This window comes from Antennarius striatus, chromosome 23, assembly GCF_040054535.1.
Source record: "Antennarius striatus isolate MH-2024 chromosome 23, ASM4005453v1, whole genome shotgun sequence".
Lineage (NCBI taxonomy): Eukaryota > Metazoa > Chordata > Actinopteri > Lophiiformes > Antennariidae > Antennarius > Antennarius striatus.
Genome location: NC_090798.1, coordinates 1830349 through 1851455, shown reverse-complemented (window position 1 = coordinate 1851455; position 21107 = coordinate 1830349). Strand labels below are relative to the sequence as shown.

The 21107-nt window shown below is 41.9% G+C and overlaps 1 protein-coding gene across 1 annotated transcript; it reads right to left on the bottom strand.

Moving 5' to 3' along the window:
* Positions 1-12: 12 nt before the first annotated feature.
* Positions 13-15129, bottom strand: slc7a8a (solute carrier family 7 member 8a). The gene is made up of 11 exons (XM_068308069.1): positions 14401-15129; positions 9657-9861; positions 7925-8076; positions 5338-5463; positions 4533-4686; positions 4017-4140; positions 3748-3851; positions 3446-3542; positions 3184-3333; positions 2321-2498; positions 13-1951 (listed from the first exon to the last, which is right to left on the bottom strand). Exons 1-11 carry the CDS (start codon positions 14531-14533, stop codon positions 1797-1799), a joined length of 1578 nt encoding a protein of 525 aa, XP_068164170.1. The 5' UTR covers positions 14534-15129; the 3' UTR covers positions 13-1796.
* Positions 15130-21107: the final 5978 nt, after the last annotated feature.

The window sequence follows — 21107 nt, the reverse complement described above, 5'->3', positions numbered from 1 at the left end:
AAGCCCCAAATAGCAAATTCAAACAGTCAGTGGTTTTTATTCACTAACAGAAAAAGTACAGACTGCCGTGACACCTGTGTATATACACGATCACCGTACAGGCACAAAACACAATGCATTTATAAAGACATCCAAAACACTCAGTTCTCCTTACAGTTCAACATGAGAAACGTATACAGTACTGGCCCGACTTAAAGAGATATTTCTATTCATGCATGAGGAGAATTGCTGATATTTAAGATCATTTGTAAGACTGGGATTCCTGAGGAAATGCATCTGTAATATCACTTGTATAGGCATTTTTAACGACGAGACAACCAGTCAGATGTGTTGAGTTTTAATAATCTGGAGGTTTTAGGCAGTGTCTGTAAGGAGAAGGCGGTGGGGGACGCCCTGAGACACTAAGAGATGACAGAAAGACTGAAGACACAGAAGTAAACAGTGTTTGTGTGTGCAGGAGTGTTGCTACTATAATATACAATAGAAGTATACATACATAGCCTTTTTCAGACAACATAGAATGGGTTAATTCAGAGGTGCATGTTTTGCTGGTGCTCATTCTAATATTGCACTAAAAATGTGTTCTAGTGAAAGAATCAAAAATATTTTTTTGTGTAGCTTTCTATTTTCTACATCCTAAAAAAAAAAAAGGACCAAAAATATTAGAAGGGTAAACTACAAAAATACTTCTGCAGCAGAACAAATGGCATTCATATGTGTCGGTGTAGGAATATGCACAATTAGCACTGGAAAAAGTGGTGAAAACTCACGTTTTTGCCAATTTATTGTTTCATCTACGTCCACGCTGGATTGATAGGTTAATAATCGGAATACTTTCCATAAAATAACCTCAAATTCTCTCAAAATTCTAATACTAAACACTGAAATCTTCAAATATAGCTTTAACCACCTCTCCACATTAGTCAAAATGCAGCTGAAATGGCACCTGAAACACAGTATATATTCTAATTAAGGCATTTAACAAAGAACTGTGCACCATTTACAAGCACATTTACCACACATGAAACTTCAGGTGTATATCTCCACGGCTGCAAGAGTAAAAAAAAAAAAAAGGACCAGATGATATTGGCTAAATAGAACAACGAAAAAATGAAAATTAACATACTTTTAACTAAAATAACGACAAAAAAAATGTTAAAAAGCAATTATCACAATTTCATAAAAGAGAAACATTTTGGAATCACAGTCACTGTTCCAAAGCAGACACACTACTTAGTGTACTTCACAACATGATATGACTGAATCTGAACCTGATTTGTTTTTTGCTTTGACGATCAAAGTACAGCTTTGGTGTGTTGAATGGATAACAAAGAAAAAAAAAAAAAGCACATTGTCGCAAGAAATAACAAAATTTAAAAAAATGTTTGCATATAAGAGAAAGAGTCTTTTAATAATAAAACAAAAAAATACTGAATAAAATATTCTTACAGTCAGACTGTCTGGGGTGTGAGTGGAGGAGGAAACGGAGAAACCAGAATTATAAGAATGACGGGAAATGTGCGGTTGTGTTTATCTAAGCATTGATTGAGGTTTTTGGGAGGTGTTAACATTTCTTATTGCACTATTGAAGGACCAAAAATATAAAAAGTTTGAGGTGTTATTACTCTAAAGATTGCTTATTATATATGGCACAAAAATTATTGATTGAAACTTGATAAAAAACATTTAAACATGATAAAAATGTGGGGACACGAGAGTTGATCAAAAATCCACTACAGACTGTGTCGTATGCTTGAGTCTGTTTATACTGAGGCGAGCTGACAGATAGAGATACTTTAGCAGTCTGCAGACTTGTGGATGCTTCTGTCCTCGGCGGACAGAGGAGACCGGGCCTCCTTCATTTCTTCACCCTCGTCTTCATTCCCACTGCTCCTGCTTTCCGCCGGATAAACCACCACACAGAACTTCTGTCCCAAATACGTCATCTTATCTGGGAAAGGAGGGAGATGAAGAGTTTTAGTGAATGGTAATTCATAAAATGCATGTGTAAATTAGCAGAATTTTGTCTAAACCAGGAAAAAACCCTAATCTCTAAATTTCTGTTTGAATCCTGATTTATAGAAAATGTTAATTCTTTGACTTAATCTTAAATTAAAAATACATTTTCTGGAGTGATTTGATGCAAAGTCAAGAACTGAGCGACTGCAAATTTACAAATAGTGGAAAGGGTGAAAATTCACGCTGGAGTTCTGACTAAGTTGAGTTATAAGAAAGCAACTTATTTCCTAGGATTTTTTTATCAATACATTTCAATAAGAAACAATAGAAAAATGATATAGCATAAATTTAGGTAACTTACTGACAAAACCGTTGAAGCACTGTGGCTTATTGTCCCAGTAGACTCCCAGGAAATACACAGGGACACCCGTAAGCATGATGGCCAGGCCGATGCCACAAACCACCGGCTCGGAGTAAAGGGAGAAGATGAGCAAGAAGGCCCAGAAGACAAGGTAAATGACCGGCCATATCAAACTGATCTGCAAGACAGCACAAAGAAAGAACTTTTTTATTATACACATGTACAAAATATCATTTTATAATTTGTTATTCACAAATATTAGGAGATATTGTAGATACTTTAACTAAATTGGAATGATTATGTTAGCTTGATGTAATACACAAATTCACCACTAGAGGCTGCAGGTTAGTTTCAGGTTTGTTGCTGCTTGAAAACATAATTACTGCACATTGCCCCTGTCCCCGCATGAGATTTAAAAAATTACCCCTTCTAAAAAAAAAATAAAAAAAATAAATGTAATGTCATGTAAAAAATCTTTAGTCAATTTCCTCCTTTGCAAATGCTTTTACTTCAGATGTTATTGGCTGTGACACTGTTTGGAAAGGACATAAATCTTTTCAAATAGAATAGATATGATGCCAGAAAAACATATTTTTTGGTACTTCAAAAATAAAATATCGGCTGCTGTAAAACCAAAGTTGGTTAGTGGTTTTAACTTTTCCACTTTTATGTCCATATTTATTAATTTATGCAAATACACCCAAACAAAAACAAAATTATTCAAAGTAATTTGCTGAAATTGACCAGAAAATGTAGGATTAACTCCTAAACCATAGCTTTTTCTTTTCATAATTTATTGCAAAGATGAATTAAAGATTAATCTATAGTGAGGCAAAAACACTGCAAACACCATATGAGCTCACCTTGATCGGCCGGTGCATGTTGGGCTGTTTAATACGCAGGACAATCTGCCCGGCAACAGTGACTCCATAGAAGAGGTAGTTAATGAAACCCACGTAGTTGATGAGTGTGTACATGTCGCTGGTGCACAGCATGAGCAGGGTGGACAGACACTGAGGACCCAGGAGGATAAGACAATCAGAGACATTTACCAGATTATAATTTGTCTGTCTAACCTCGTCTTGTTTGGTTCAGCCTAATAAAACAGACGTGACCTGTACTCACGGTGAAGAGAAGAGCGGGGATGGGAGTGCATCGTTTTACGTGAATCATGGCCAGCAGGCTGGGGAGGTGGCCTTCTCTGGCTCCAGCAAAGAACAAACTGTAAGAGAAGGAGACATCAGTTACAGAACGTCTAGTATTTATCTAATCGTCATACACTGAAGAAGAAGAAAAGTTTGGAAAGCACTTGTCAACGGGCGAAGATGAGAATGAAAAAGGCGGATAAAGGAGCAACTGATGGAGAAAAACTACTGCAATGAGTTTGAATCCCCCTGTTGGTGGAAACGGGTACCGATCCAACTGACCGTGAGGAGGTGAAGAGGGAACCGTTGACTCCTCCGAAGGTGGAGAGAGCCACAGATATGGGCATGATCCACGCCATGACGCCCAGCAGCTTCTCACCAAACGTCTGACATGGAGGAGCGGGAGGGAGGATGGAGGTTAGAGGTTTTGGATGAGGTTAGACGACTTGTGCATTGACCAGCAGGCACCACTAGAGGGAGGCACTCTGCTGTCTAGGATGTGTTTGAATGACGTCATAGGGTCAAGCCTGGAGGGGATTGGAGCTACTCACCACGGCAACGGCGTTGGATGCAAGCAGCTCCTGAGGACTCATGGCCGTGACGTAGGCGATGTTGGCGAAGACGTAGACGAAGGTCACAAGGGGGATGGAGATGAAGATGGCGCGAGGAAGATTCCTGGGAAGGATGGAGACAGAAAGGATTAGGGGGGGAGAAAACGTAAAGAAAAGGAGGTTTCAGGGAGATTTCATGTAGGAAATGAAACGCCGTAGCGTAGGGCAGGAGGTAAATAACATGGGATTGTCAAAAAGAAGTAAAGTTCTCAGGAAATGAAGACATAAACTTTCTAGCAGGAATATTTTGTAGGTCAGAGGCCAGACAATTACAAAGCTCATGAGAAATTCCCCCCATTTTAAACTAAATAAATGTCTGGAGGCTTCAAGAGAACGAATCAGGGATTAAAATGAGGAAAATGATCATCTGAAATAGCTTCAAGCAGTTTATAAGCATCTATATTTTACAGCTCATGATTGTGGAAATATGTTTTTTCTAAACGTAAATGGTCTTACACGTAGGGGTCCACCAGCTCCTCGGTGACGTAGTTCAGGAAGTTCCACCCCCCGTAGGCGAAGGAACCCTGGAGGAACGCTAAGGCGATCAAACCGACGTCATAATCCTGGAAGGGTTCGAAGGCGTTGGCCGGCTCCAACCAGTAGTACTCGCCTAGAGGTGGGGGAGATAATGCAAATGATGTGAGATCATAACTGTTTTAGTTCATTAAACCAAACCAAACTAGTCAGTTCTGGTTCTTTTACATCTAAAACATGATGAAAAGCCCTGAAAGTTTGTAAAATAATCTTTACGATTCCGTTCCCACAGAGAACAGATGAAACGCTCTGCTTGGGGTGAACGTCTAACGCTCGCTGATCTCTAGAAATCTGCTTTCTTTGTCCTTACATTTTCTCGAAATCCCTTCTTGAGGCATGTTTTTAGAACGCATTAAAGACTCGTCCGTACCGTATGAGACCCCCCCCCCCCTTCAAATCAACCACTGAACTCTTCATTTATCTTTAAACACTTGCATTGAAATCCTTGTTCTGTTGTTTCAGGGGGCCTTTAGTCTCTGTGGCCCCTGGAACAACAGGCCCCTCACTCGTGTTGTGACAGTGAATCCACACAGGCGTGGTGAAATTAGCTATGTGGGGGCCCCAGCGACTTGCTGGCCCCTGTGGCGTCCAGGGGGGGGGGGGTCCATACTGTCCCAACTGACCAAAGTCGCCCCCGGTGACCGAGTTTTTTCTTTTTTGATCGCATTCAGACGCCACCAGACGGACGTGAACGGACGGCGATGGGGTGCACCGGGGGGCGGCTCACCCTTGCATATCTGCACGATTCCCATGATGATGATGAGGCCTAGGGCCAGCAGCTTCCCGGCGGTGAAGATGTCCTGAACTCTGGTCGCCCACCTCACGCTGGAGCAGTTCACCCACGTCAGCAGCACTAGACGCACAAAAAGATGTGAAATATTCACGTCAGGGACTCTTTAAATTTACATTTCAGCCTCATTTTATACGCATCTGTCTCAATTTTCAGAATAGAGAAAATGAAACACATTTTTCCACATCTGCATCATGTTTTTATGCTCCGATTATGTCATTTAGTGAATTTAATAAACACAATTTTTTTTTTTGCATTTACAGTCCTCTTGCTCTTGAGAAGCAACTTAGATCATTTCCCAAGAGAGGGTCGAACTTACAAAACAGTTCTATCGCAGTAAGAATTAAGGTCATCGACCTCATGGAAAGTAAACTGCTCCCAAGTCAGAGGAAGATTAAAATCTGACCTGTTGAACAAACGTGACGTGTCTTAACATCTAGCGCTGCGAGTGACCTTTGACTCCCGCTGCGTGATCGCATCGAGCACTTCAGGCATTCGTATGCAGTTTGGTTTATTTCTTCCTTGTTACATTAGTGCATCATAATCCTCTCAGGCTGAAAGCTAATACAAGAAAAATGGACTTATAGAAGTCTGGATGGTGAAACCAGCAGCGGATCATACAAGAACACGTGTGTTTTGTGCGAAATATACTCATTTTCATCCTTTTTTTTAAACATTATTTTATTATAGGATGTTCTGAGAACCCAGATCACACTGAACTAACATGAACCCAGTTCAATCTCTCTTTTTTTCTGCTGGTTTTACTGGGAGCAGTGGGTTCAGGCCGACAGGGTGCCATTAAATAATAGGCCTGCTGGACTGGGATTAAGAGCATCACATGAAATTACTCAGAGCCTGGCTGCCGCCACGGGGGGACGCGGGCAGATGCACAGTAGTTGTGTGTTAATGGGGTGCAAACACCACAGATATGGGTGCATGGAGTTTGTAAGTCTGTGTTTTCTATTGTGGAGAAGTTTATGATGTTTTCTTTAGTTTGAACCGAGGAGAGGAGCATTAAACTTCCTGGTTTGACTAAAGGAGTCGGGGGAGGAGCTGCTATGACTAAAAACAAAACAAAAAAAGAACAGGAAATGTGAAACTGCACATGCAACTGCACATGCATCCTAAAATTTGAAAAATAATCATGTAAAACGTTTACGATCTCATGCATTCTGCATTTAAGGGGTAACATCTAACCTCTCACTCAGGTTCTCCCCAATTGGAAGCTGCCTGACAACATTTTGTCTCCTTCAAACAAGAGGAAAACTAACTCTGCTGATGTTGACCATCGCAGTCAGGTTAGCTGGAAACGCTACTAAACTACCAGAAAGAACATTCTTCTCCAGTGAGTTCACAGAAGTGGGAAAGTAAAGGTAATGTAAATGTAGGTCAGAGCCACAAAAACAACACGCTCAGCTCTGTTACTGCCTCCATCGCAGAGGATGTAGTTTCACTTATGTTAAAGCATTTAAATGTCATTTGTTTTGCAGAATGAAACATCAGACCTCTGCTACATCTAAACCATCAACTCAGGTCTTTTTTCTTACACTTTTTGTATAAAATGTGCACTTTTGCTGATCAAACATCTATTTTATTCTTAAAGTAAAAGCAGATAGAATCAGAATGTTCTTCCTGTTTAATATGCACCATAATTTCTTTGGTAAAAAAGAATAAAATGATGGATTTTTTGGCTCAAACAGTGCAAATGTGCCGTTTGCGTGTGACTAGAAATTGGGGTTTCTACATCGTAAATCCAACTGTGCCCATCTGCTCAGTGAACAGCGTGTCACAGGACATCCTCGTGGAAAGCAAACAATAGTAGATCAGTGAGAAAATACAGGGAAAAAATATCACACACACACACACACACACACACACACACACACACACACACACACACACACACACACACACACACAGTCGGGTTAGAAATGCACATAAAAGACTTCTAAGAATGAGCCGCGTTGTTGTTTCCCCCCCTCCCTCCTTTGCTGAAAAGGATTTAGCTCTGATTGAAATATGTGTGCTGAATTAATAATCTGACTTTTACTGTTTAAATCCCACCCCCCCCAAAAAAAAAAGTTTCCACCCTCTAAGAAAACAGGAATAAAAGAGAACATTGTGTCGCTGAATGCTAAGAGGTGTTAGCATCGTGATCGAGTGTGAAGAGAGCCTCATTTGAACTGCAAGGGCTTTAAGATTAAAAATGATCAGTAAATCGATGCGGTCGGTTGTTAACGACATTTTAAATAATGTTTAAACTCTTTTTAGGGAATCGTTGTGAAGATCAGACCCAGAAAATAAATCCTGAAGCCTCCAACGGGGGCCGGTCTTCTTGTTTACCCTGAGGTGTCCCTGTGTCACAGCTGCATGTGGTATTTGGTCTAAACGTGTGAACTCACATCAACCGCTCACACTTCTTTCCATTCACCATCACATGTTCACAAACCGCCGCTACTCTCCTCAGCATCTCATTCCTTTCATTCTGAATTCCACGTTCAGTGTCGGAGTGTTTGTTACTCACGGAGGCAGACGGCGGCCAGCAGGCGGAGGCCGTTCTCAGGCGGGAAACAGGTGGGGAAAAGAGGCTGCAGGACGTAGTTGGAAAAGGTCAACGCGATCACGGCCTGGTTGGTCGGGTAGATGACCAGCACAGCGATCCACAGACGCAGGAACCTGAGACACACACATGGTGGCGTGAAAAAACCCCCCAACTGAATCAAGGCTGAAACAGCAGGTAGTCGCCGCCATAGGTGGGATGAAACGGGAGGAAACGCGCCGTTGAGGTATGGGATACATACATCCTTTCATTCAAGCAGGTTGTTTATGTTGGACCTGTGAACTCATTCTCCTCCGGTCTCATTAGAATCAGTTTTATAACAGGAGAATAACAAGATATTATATTTCTAAGAGTCATTTGACTGAAGAATAATCATCAAACTCAACATTCTATTTGTCACTTTTTCAGTTTTGTTATCAACAAACTGGAAAAGTACCGTAAGTAAAGAGGAAATTATTCTGCGGGTCATAAATGATGCAAATGATGGGGGAAAGCCACCCTGTTAGCGGTTACTCATGCTCAAACTCTAAACTTAAGTACAGTCATGTCAGAATTTCACCCCCAGGTTTTAATCAGAGCAGAAAATCCCCCAAAACGGCTTCATAGCTGACTGCTGACCTCTGGTTTAATTGATGTTAATCCAGCTGCAACTTTCGACTGTATGGAATCTGCAGTTCTTGACTTACATGAACATCCACACCCATCTGCACACACAGGGATAAAAGGAGCGACAAACCCCCCCACCACCACCACCTTGAACAGGGTTTGTTTGTCCCTGACGGAGGGCACAGTGTGTCCACAAGCATCTGAAGCTCATTGATGTGTATTGATAGCTCCTGTATAAAAGGGACCAAAAACAATCATCGGCTCTTTTGTCTACTTGAATTCCTCTCCCAAAATATACGTACCCTTGTGGTAGTAGAAAAAACAATGGTTCTAATCTGTGTTTACAGTCTGTGTGTGTGTGTGTGTGTGAAATCTATGCTAACAAACAATATTGTTTCGTTAGGAAACTAACCTAGCGTGGTTCCCAAGCGTTTTACTGACGGGGGGGGTGGGGGGTGGGGGGGCGACACCTTAAAGCCGTTTACGGATGAGTGGAAGGAGGCGACAGGCTGAACGGAAATCCCAAAGATGAAAAAAAACAAAAAAAACCAACCCAAAGCAGCCTGATGGTTGTGAATCATTGAAGCGTTTTTTTTTGTTTTTCTGGGTTTTTTTTTTTTTTTTGATGAAAACACGACTTTTACGTCAGTTTGATGTGGATTTACTCGACCGGCGAGGATGATGGAGATGCTCGACCTACATTTCAGGCTCCACCATCGGGATGAAGAAAAGGAATTTAGAACTGCAAATCCACGTCAAATTAACTGTAATTGTCGGAGAGGGGCCTCTTCTGCAAGAAAAGTAGGTCATGCACGACTGTAGTGTTTGGGTCGGGGTCACTTAGGGGGTCACCAAACTCAACGTTTCTAAATGTGAAAGAAGAAAAACCACCTGAATGGAAAAAAAAAAGCACCTAAAGTTAAAAAAAAGTGTGATTTCCTGTGTAGGTTAAAAACTTCCTTCCTGTTGTGATCACACACACACACACACACACACACACGCACACACACACACACACACACACACACACACACCAGTGAGTAATCCACTAACACACACATCTGGTCACGCCTTTACATTGCCCACTCACCCTGCCAGCCCCCCGAAGATGTCCTTCACGTAGGAGTAGTCTCCCCCCGATTTGGGGATGGTGACGCCCAGTTCGGCGTAACACAGCGCTCCGATGGCGGTGATGACGCCCGTGATAATCCAGACTACCAAAGCCACGCCCACCGAGCTGGCGTTCTCCATCACACCTTTGGGACTGACGAAGATGCCCGAGCCGATGATGTTACCTGGGGGGGGGGGACATAAAATCAAATTTAAAGGGCAATTTCACCATTTTTAAACATCAATTTCTCGTATTTGTTTCAGATTAATCTACTCGTGCTCATATTTTTTGCCAATATATAATATAATCCTATAATATAATCCTCATTAATACTTTCATCAGACTTAAACTTTGCAATTTCTGTTGAAGAGGAAGTTTATTATCACTAAAAAAACATTATGTGCAGATGAACAGGAATAAAAACGCAGCCGTTGGTGGACGGAGAGAAACCAGGAAGAAAAAAGAAAAAAGGAGGGAAACCAGACGAAATCTGCTGACTCAGCGTGGAGCGACGAGGTGATGGGGCGCGAGGTGAACGAGTGCAAAGCAGGAGGTGAGTTCAGAGGAGGGAGAATAATTCCCTGACACGTCCAATGAGCATCAGAGCGTGGGGCCGTTTACACAGGAGACGGAGGGACGGGCGACTGGGTTCAGGTTTGGTGTGAGAGGCTCTGCCCATCCACAGGCCGCCGCACCGCGAATTTCAGAGGTCATCGGCTTCCAGTCCCTCCGAGATGACTGGGTCCGATGCATTTCAACTCACACAGTGGCCGATAAAAGAGATGATTGGTGTGTGTGTGTGTGTGTGTGTGTGTGTGTGTGTGTGTGTGTGTGTGTGTGTGTGTGTGTGTGTGTGTGTGTGTGTGTGTGTGTGTGGGTGAGTTCAGAGTACAAAAGTCAAAGATATGGCACCAAACTACAACCCACAGGTCTGTTACAGGTCAGCGCGTGATGTAACATGCTGGTAATTTGTGTATTTTATCATCTACTTCACATGTGTCAAACTCATGGCCCGGGGGCCAAATGTGGCCCTCCACATCATTTTATGTGGCCCGCGAGAGCATGAAAGGTCAGTGTGCTTTGACCAAAACTACATTTCCCACAATGCAGCAATTAAGCCAATTTTAACACTAATAATAACATTTTGAACAATTTAATGCCCTAACTTGCGAAAATGAGTTTGACACCCCTGATCTACGATTTTCAAATATCTGCTCTGTAAATGGATGAAATTTAGTTTTTTTTCTATTTTAAATCCATGCTGACGAAACCTTCTTTCGGATTTGAGCGATTAGCTGTACAACAACTGTAAAATGACCGCAAAGCTTTCATGAAAGTCGACACACAAATATCAGCAGCTCAGATTCTAACTTAAATAAACCTCACTTCTGTTTTGCTCTATTTAAGCTCTTTTTGGAGGAAGCGATACTGAAACACCCGGCGTTTCACTGGAAACAGCTGGTGGGGTCAGGTTATGTAACACCAGGTAAAAGGTAAAGACACAAACCACCACACCCCAGCATTATGCTGATCTTTATGACGCCAGAGGTCATCTTTGCTTGACCTTTGCCATGACTGTATTCACCGCTTTCCTCCGTGTCACTCTCCCTGATATGTTTCTGCAGCGTAAAACGTTTGGACGTCTTACAACGGATTTATTGCACCGCACAAATGTGCACGCTTGCAGTTTGCGGCGCTCGTGTCACGTGTGTCGTGGCAGCGCGAGACATGCTGACCAGCGTGGAATCTCATCGAGTTTCCTGTTCTTGTGGTCAATTTTACATCCTTTTGTGTGTATCCAGGCTAGGAGGGGGGTGGATAGACACAAAAAAAAAAGAAAAACATCTCTATTTTATTCTAGATTAAAATCCTAAATTATCTTTTCTATACAGGAAGCCTCGTTTATTCCTGTAATATCTCTCTCTGCAGGCTTTTATCACAGGATATTTTAGGCGTCCTGCTTTGTTGTTAGATTGTTGTTTCAAGAAGGAACAGGATTTTTTTTTTCAGACATGCCCTACGAGCAATTTTCTGTTCCTCTTGCGACCGTTTGATGCTGACGGAAACGTTCAGTGAGTCTGGCGTCCTCAGAAAACTGGAAAATAATAAAATTATATGCAAATTTATTGATGATCAAAAAAAAAATCCACCTGAAATGGGAGACTCCGATTGGTTTCCGTGACGCCTGACTGAACGCCACACGCGGCAGCGGACTGAATATTAACAAGCATGTGTGTGTTTGTGCAGCATCACTTCTGTATGTTTAGCCTCTGCATTTCCTCCCGGTGTTAAATCCTTATTCAAGCTGCCCCCAAGCTGGGGCGGTGTGCTGGTTGGCCCCCGGCCAGAAGCCGCAGACCTGTCTGGTTCAGTGTGTGTGTGTGTGTGTGTGTTCATGAAATGATTTGCAAAGAGGAAATCTAAGCTAATGTATTTAATTATATAGGGAGTGTGTGACATCATTTCACCTGCCAGCTCAGCCGTATCATTCAGATTTTAAAAGACAAGAAGATTTTATGTTTTGGATAAAAAAAGAAAACCGAGGTCGATATTTAATTAAAGCAAAGTGAATTTCAATCTATGCAGCAATTTGGTTGCAACACACATCTGAGACACAGAATAATTGATATAAAATAAATCCAGGAGGCGTACGTCCTTATAAAATTCAAAAATCTCGTCTAATCCCTATTTCTTGCCTGCAGGTTTTGGGATGAATATGTGTGTGTGTGTGTGTGTGTGTGTGTGTGTGTGTGTGTGTGTGTGTGTGTGTGTGTGTGTGTGTGTGTGTGTGTGTGTGTGTGTGTGTGTGTGTGTGTGTGAGATATGGGCCGTGAAGCCGTTTGATGCCTTCCTGCGCTCGGATCAAACCCAATGGGGCGTGTTCATAATGAAAAACGGATCAGACCAGTCACCTGAGCCCACGTCTCTCTGGCGCTAAGCCGAAAGGAGCAGGAGTGCTCGGCTAAGTCGAGGACGAGGCCCCAACCCCTGGCGAGGCGATCGGCGGTGACTATGCTGGGATGTCTGGACTCTGGACGGCCATAAAGGTCCTGAATGCTGCCAATCTGTCTCCGACTAGTCGTTAAACGGGGCGTGACGGATAAAATAATGGTGCCGCCTGCGCGTGGATTCAAGCCAGTGACCTGTTGGTATCTGACCTCCACTGCTGTGGTGCAAGAGGCAGTTGATTTATTTTCACAATAAATCTCCTAATCTTTCCCCTGATGTGGCCAAAAACCTCAACAGAAGATTTAAGCAAACTGAGAGCGAAGCCGAGGCTGATCCTCCTCCCCTCCTTTAGTATTTTCCCAGCTCCTCGACTCTCTGCTTCCTTGGGAATTCCCACGTGCACACACTCTCAGTCACTCTCCCTCTCTCTCTTTTTTCCTCCTGTTACCGTGGAAACATGTGAACGGATGAATCACTCCCATCTCTTCGCCCTGTCAAGGTCAACACGAAGACCACACGATCACCAGACCCCAGATGACAGATTAGTATCGACTAATCTGTCATTCTTTAGTTGTTCTGCTTGTTTACTTGTTGTTTCTGATGCATAAACATCACGCCTCTCGTCGTCTTTGAATGACCTCTGTCCTGCCGTTGCATACATGCATTTTTCAAAATCCTATCCGTAAAATGATTTAAATTTTGGAACAGATGGGAATAAAGATGAGGATTCATCACAGACCCCCCAGGGCAGACATTTTTAAGGTTCATCTCTGCACTGATATTAAGACACGTGTCTTCCTCCCCTCTCTTTACATTTATTCACAGCTTCTGACTCTTATAAATGTTTATTTTCTATTTTTACAACAAAACACATTAAATATCTTGTATTTATTCTACATTTTGACACACGCCGCTCATTCAGACTCCGATGTTCGATATAAGATCAACATGAACACAACCAAACCTGTTGCATCATCTTCATACCACGTGTTAACCTCATGAGATGTTCAAATGACACTACAGAAGGGAAACGTTTGACTCGTTCTGATTGGACTAATCCACTCAGCGTCACAGATGGCAGTGGGTGATGACATCATCACTGGCCCGCCAACAAAGAAATGATGAAAGGGTCTCTGATTAAATGATGGGGGTGGGGGGGCCCCAAAGGCCTGGGAATGTACTGTAGTGAGTTAAGAGGATGAAACTTCACAGGGAGATGGATCAGAACTGAAGCTGTGGAATGTTGATGAGAATCTGGACAAATGGGTGGATTTTAGAATTTTTAAAAAACTTTTTTCCATATTGGTTTAAATTTCTCAGCCTGTATTTCGAAGAAAAAAAAAAATCAGACAAATTTAAAGAATTTGTATCTAAAAGTATGTGAACGGATCCATAAATGATTGTCTGTTTCTAATCCATTGACCTTTAACCCCTGCTGGATCAGGGCGCATGCACTTTACGCGCTACCGAGTCTGAATCCTGCGCTGACTTTTAAGCATCCTTATCTTGCAAAGGCGCACATATTCCTTCAACTTTATGTCCCACTGTAAAAACTGTTGCTATCTGATCTCAGTGCAGCTTTTATATTGGCGCTTTGGGATCGCATTCACTGAGTTACACATGAGAGAACACAGGTGGCAGCAACTCTTTCTTCCTCTTTCCCCTTAGAGATGGGGAGGGAAAATCGACTTATTATAGGTTTGATTTTGACGTGAATTGATCGACACCACACTTCAGATGTCTCTTGTGAAAAAAATTAATGGAAAGCACTCACCAACGATAATCCCACAGGCGCTGACGAGCCCGATTTCCTTCTTGAGGGCAACCCCACCTCCCGTCTCCTTCTCGGCGGCAGCATCCTGTCCGGATCCCGCGGTGCTGCTCCGTTGTCTCGGACCGTTCGTCATATTTGGTGACAAGTCTTGACTGTCTGGCTTGTGGATGGAACGACTTTCAGAGTTCCCTCAGTGACCTGCCAGGTCTCGTCCCGTCTCACCTTGTGCGTAAAACCACGCTCGCCGGAACGTGCTTGACTTATCTGATGAGGAAACTTGATTGTTGCGTCGTCAGCAAACCTGTGACTGTTATCAATTATCAGTAAAAGAACTTGAACACGATAAAAAAAAGAAAAAAGAAAAATAAATAACAGGGGTGACCAGTGATAAACTCTGGCTGCTGCTGCTGCGTCTTAGAGAATTAGAACCAGGTTGTTTACGCCTGATCCAGATGGTTGATGGCAGCCGGTTCGTTTGGACTGTTTCGCACAGAAAGTCCGGTTATTTAAAAAAAAAAAAGCAAATATTCCAATGAAGTCCCTGAAGAAAGAGAAGCTTTGATTTGCGTCTCTTTGCTTTTTTTTTTAAACGAGAAAAAACAAAAAAAAATTCAAAAATCAACCAAAAACGCTCACAGTTTCTGTCCGGGTGTGAGCCGAGGAGACAACCGCATCCTTTGCGGGACAAAACGACCAAACATCTGAACTGCGTTCAGCTTGGATGAGAAATGTTGCGTTGGAGTAACAAATATACGCGGAGTCTCAAATATGAGTACAGTAGCGCCGCCCCCTTTGGCCCCCCCACCCCACCCGTGTACCGAGACACTGAGCTTGTTTTCCTCATTCAGACACTCTAGCCCCCCCCTCTCTCTCTACACACATACACATACACACACACACACACACACACACACACACACACACCTCCCGACTGTCAGCTGTTCCTCCCGCACCTATCCATTTACGCACAAACTCATCGAGCGGCGCAGCGTCCGGACCAGACGCGGCCGCGTCCCGTTCCTCTCTTTACCCCACTTCCTCTCACTGTCGCTGCATTTCACTCGTGCATTTCTTCTCTTCAGTCTCTCAGCGCGACAACACGACTATTCACACTCATTATTCACGATGCAGCAAAGCCAGAGTCTAAATTTAGCTCCGGATGGGCTGCAGGACTCCTGAAGTGTTTCCATCCTGCACGAAAATCACTGCATGTGATTTAAAAAAAAAAAAAAAATTCTTAGCCTCTGCTGCTAATAATAAATTGTTTTCCTCAAATCAAACAAACAGATGCAAACTACAACTGGAGGTTCTAAGGAATTTTTACTCGTTTGAGATTTTCCTGGCCCAATAATTCAGTCTATAGAACCAAGATGTGCATTAATGACAAATTCTGCAAAGATGGGATTTTTCTTTGTCACACTTTGGTTCAGAGGACACTCAGGGACACTCCAGCTGCAGAGGCCTTCAGTTAATGTCTAATGCATATTCCATGCTTCACGGTTTGATAGGAAATAATGGGTTCACACAAGAATCCCTGAGTCTTCCTGCACACCTGTTGACTCACAACCTAAAAAGAAGCTCTCCTGAATCACCTCAGATGACTGTAACTGGACTAAAAAAAGAAAATGCATGATTGAATTTCTGCACTACTTAGAACTCACGTCACATTCTTGTCTTCTGCAAAAATGTGAGTCATCAAAACATCTGCTGACGTAAATGAGTCTAATGAGACTCAGAAAAGTGATGATGATGCTCACTGATGGCAGGATGAATCAGCAGGAGGCATGTCGGTAAAATTTAGCGAGTCAGCAGCTGGGAGGATGGTTGGTTTAACAACTGTTAAACACATAAAAATGTATATTAGTTAAATATTTTAATATTAAACAGATTCAGATCTGAATAAAACTTCTGAAATGGTCACATCCACTTGGAACGCAGTCGTGGTTGCTAGGATATGACTTTATTGTGGATATAAACCAGTATTTCAGTTTGACTTTGGACAAACTGGACGATGTTCATCCGTGTACTAAAAAAAAGTACACAAAACACACAATGAAACTGAATTTACTGATTTTAAAAGTCTCAAATACCTTAGACAGAAACCTGGCAGGACTAAAATGCTCATTAACTGTGTTTTTGTCATGTAAATATTGGCATAGATTTATTATTTAAATCATGAGCACATAAAACTAAAGCTAAACCTGAATCATGCGACATATAAATAACAGTAACTGTCACTAAAACGTTAATTTACAACTAAAGAATGCATCATATCTTCTCTTGACCTGATTCCATTCCACCCTGATCAATAAACGTATCGGAAGGTCTTGTGATCAAACACAGTGACCTTCAGTCGGGCTCCTCTGGACACTGTTTGCATGATTAGATCACTTCTAATTCCATTATGTCACCTCATCTCAGCAGAATAAGTAACAGAATAAAGACACGTTTAGGTGAGAAGAGTTTGCAAAATAAATATCTAAACTGTGATGTCATCCCAGTGTGTTCTTTAATGTCATTCCCTCATTACCAATCAAGTAATCGATTTATTTATTGGCCAATACAACTCACCTTTTGTTAATTTCTAACACCTTTTTCATTCATTCTACATTTAACAAACTTGAATTGAATCAAATGATAAGAACTGTCTCTGATGTTAGCATGTGGCTAACGTTCCCTGCTAACTCCATCCCTCCATCTGAATCTTCAGTCCCATTAATCTGATTATCAGCTATCAGTAATATTACACTGGTTTGTCATCATTTGGTCTGTTAGCATGTTGTGTCTTATTTGAATAGGTCACAGCTATTCCCATTGATTAATGATGTGTGTATGTATGAGTGTGTGTGTGTGAGAGTGTGTAAGTGTTCAGCTTCCTGGACAATTGGGGTTTTTCGGTGTGGTGTGTGTGTTAAAACCTTGTAGATATGAACAAAGAGGTGAAGGAAAAACAAACGTGTTGTACGTGTGTTGTCTCTGAGCTGAACCCAACCCGCTCTCGGTTTTAATACGAAGGCGTTGACGCGTTGACGCTAAACGTGCAGCGTGGCTCCGCAGCATTCATTCAGAACTACATTCCCATCAGGATCTGCTGGCTTATCCTTCAGTGCTAATTAATTATTCTAAGACACTAAGGTCACACCAAGACCGTGGGATCGTCTTTACACTTGTGCACGTTAGTTACTGATGTTCAAACATTAAAGTTAGACAAAAAAAACACGTTTGTTTGTTTCTCTGTTCTAACATGAATCCTTTTCATTTGTCAGGTTATTAAACCCACAGAACTCCATCAATCAAGGATCAAACTATCAATCAATAAAGAAAAATAACATCAGACACAAGTTAGGACGTTAACTTTGTTCACAACGTTTTAGTCAAAGTTAAAATGAGCTGAATTACTGCATTGTGGGAAATGCAGTTTCGGTCAAAGGACAATTTTGACCTATTTATTTTTAGACACTCTGACCTTTTATGCTCTTGTGGGCCACATGAAATGATGTGGAGGGCCACATTTGGCCCCCGGGGCCTTGATTTTGACATGTGTTCAAGAAGAAACATGCAGAGCGATATGTGTCATTTTGCCCTTTATTCCACCTGATTTAAACACAATGACTTCCTGATATTTATGGGGCTATAACGCCTCGGTAACGTCTGAACATGTGACACAGAGACTTCTGTTTTTCCCCCCCCGATACAGCAACGCAAAAATTTCCAGTTTAAGTTGGAATTTGTGATCTAAATCAAGGCGGCTACGAAAAAAGATCAGCATCTTTGCATCATTTGTTTCATTCCTTATTTCCATGACAACCCAGCGTCCTGTGGGGGCTTATAAATAAATAAAATAGTACAATTTGAATCAAGTTGTAATCTTTCTTATAATGTACCCACAGACATCATCTGATGATTATTGATTCTATGATGCCGTGATTATTGATCGTTGTTTGTTTTATGCTTCTGCAAAGGAAACAAATGATCAGCTGGTGATGAAATGATGAGACTTCAATTCACCTATTTGCTTGTGTGTGTGTGTGTGTGTGTGTGTGTGTGTGTGTGTGTGTGTGTGTGTGTGTTCAGGAGGTTTATGATCATTACTCTTACACACTTAAGTAGAATAAAAGGCTTGTGCAAAAAAAAAAATCAATTTTAAGATCATTTTAGTTTCAAATGCAATGAAAACAAACAAACAAGAATCGCATTTAAAAATCCGATTCCTTTCCTCTTTTTCCGCGCTTATCAATCACTCATCCCGCTTCTCCGTCACATGGAGGATGATGTAATCATGCTGAGCATACAGTATGCATACACACACACACACACACACACACACACACACACACACACATACTTAACATATGTCAACGCACACACGCTCAAACTGCCTCCCTGGCAGGAGACAGAAAGGGAGGCTGAACGGCATTGAGATTCTGCAGATAAGCCTGTTAATGTGTAACCCTGCTGTTTGCCGCTCAGTGGCTGGAAAAATGGAACAATAACATGCAAACACAGAGGTAATGGCTGTGGTGCCATGAAGGCAGGCCGCAGAGATGTGTGTGTGTCCAGCACATGACTGCAACCGCAACAGCAAACTCATCAGAGTGCCTTTAAAAGCCGCATCCCTGTTTGATGGAGCAAAAAGTACCTTTGGTGTAAAAATAGATGTACGAACGCGGATTTCTCCAAACGTACCCATCACAAGAGCCTGGAAGCAATCATCTGTGGGATTATCAGATGATGACATGTTTCCTGGAAATGACAGGGATAATCTTAATATTTAGAGACATTTAGAAATGGTTTGACATTTTTTCTTTTTTGAGAAGGATTATTATAGTAAAAAGAAAAGTGCATCAACTTAATTTGAAGTTGTAAAGACAAAACTGTTGCGTGATTTTTAGTTTTAAACGCTTTAAAGTCTCTGCAAGGATGAGGAGAAAATGATGATGATTGGAATAAACACTGATTTGCATAACAAATTCTTTACCGGCTTCTTTTAATCCAACTGCGAACACAGGTTTTATGATGTTCCCAACGGTGAAAAAATAAAACCAGAAGTTAATTTTTAAGTCTGTTCTGCAGAGTGATCAGGTGATGCGGGCGGAGATGAAGTCAGAGGACGTTTTTACGGCCCTCAGCTCTCAGTCTGACTCCAGTCGCTCTCACCTCAGCCCAATTAGTCGGGAGATGAAAGAAGATCGACTTGAAGACGAAAAAGAAGAAACATGGGAGGAGAATTAGTTTTATATCTTCTTGATAAACTGTGAGTCCTGCAGTTCATCTGACTAATGGGCTGCTCTGACCCCTGACCTCTGTACAGACATGTTACTCTCAGATTAGCCCACAGTTTAATAATAGAATGTGACACATGTGTAAAGAGGTTCAATTATATGTTATTTACAGCTAATTTCTCTTTTTTTAAAACTCCTTTTTCCTTCAAAATAAATGAACCAATAGGGCTCATCTTGAGATTTCATGTTGTCTTTTTTTTATTGAATCCTAATATTTCTGCATAAAAATTTAAAAAATGTAATCCAAACTGTTTTATTTGTCAGAACTATTAAAATAATAATCATTGATTCGTTTTGGAAGCGCCTAAGTGATCATTCTTTGTATGGATGCACATTTTTTGGCATCTAATTTGAAGGAATTGCTCTCAATTCATTCGTAAAATTAAGATCTTGATGTTTGGGTGAAGTTTGGAATCCTTTATTCCTGTCTTGTTGATTTTATTATAAGAGCAAAATAAATTTTGGTGTGAGAAAGCAATAAAAACACACTTCTCTGCCCTCCAGTTCTTTAAAGTGTTTTCCTTTTTTAAAGAATTGATCTATTAATGATATAACTTTGTTAAACATGACACGACAGTAAAAACTGTCCTCATCCGGAGGCGTCACTAAGCCGTTCTCTAAGTGGATGAATTGGGTCGGGTCTCTTGTTAAACTGTAATGAATGAGATAAGATCCTAATGGGAGGGTGTCCCACATGTCTCTTGTTACCCGGCTTTGGTTTTGTCTCCTTTTTGCATCCTTTCCTTCGTCTGAGTGAGTCTCTGTTCCTCTGGTTACAGTGAATTCCGTCGTTCACCTGCTTTGAAAACAGGTTTGAACACAAAAATACTGCCTGTAACTCGATTACACCTCCAATGGAAGGAGTCCAAGCACAAACCCCTGAGCGCCGGCACCAGGGCGACGAGTCAAACCCGGCTGGGCTGCTGAGTCACAGCAAACAAAAAGCTGCAGAGGGAACAAGATGTAACATGACTTAAATTATACATGCATGATGTTTAGGGGAGGTGTTCCACACACACCGCTTAGTGCAGATGTTCTGTGTGTATTTATGAACAGCACATCCTCTGTTTTGCATATTAACACCATATAAGGAGTGGAGGGGGTTGACCCAGGGAGGGTCGTCGACGCCCCTTTTGTTTTCCAAGAATTCTCTGCATCTTCCCATCCTGATGTCCATCTAGGGCGTGACGCGCTGTTTATTCACCCCTGCACATCTATAAACAGTTATTTACAGAAATATAAGATGGGGTTTCATAAGGGGGAGTGGGGGGGTGGAAGAGAAGGGTGGAGAGAGAGGAAGAGGCCGGGGGGGGGAGAGTTTGCAACCTCAGCGAAAAAGAAAGAGAGGAATTTGTGAACCTAGAGCGAGACTCAGAGGAAAGAAGGGAATAGAAGGAAAGGATTGGAGGAGGAGAGAGACGAAGG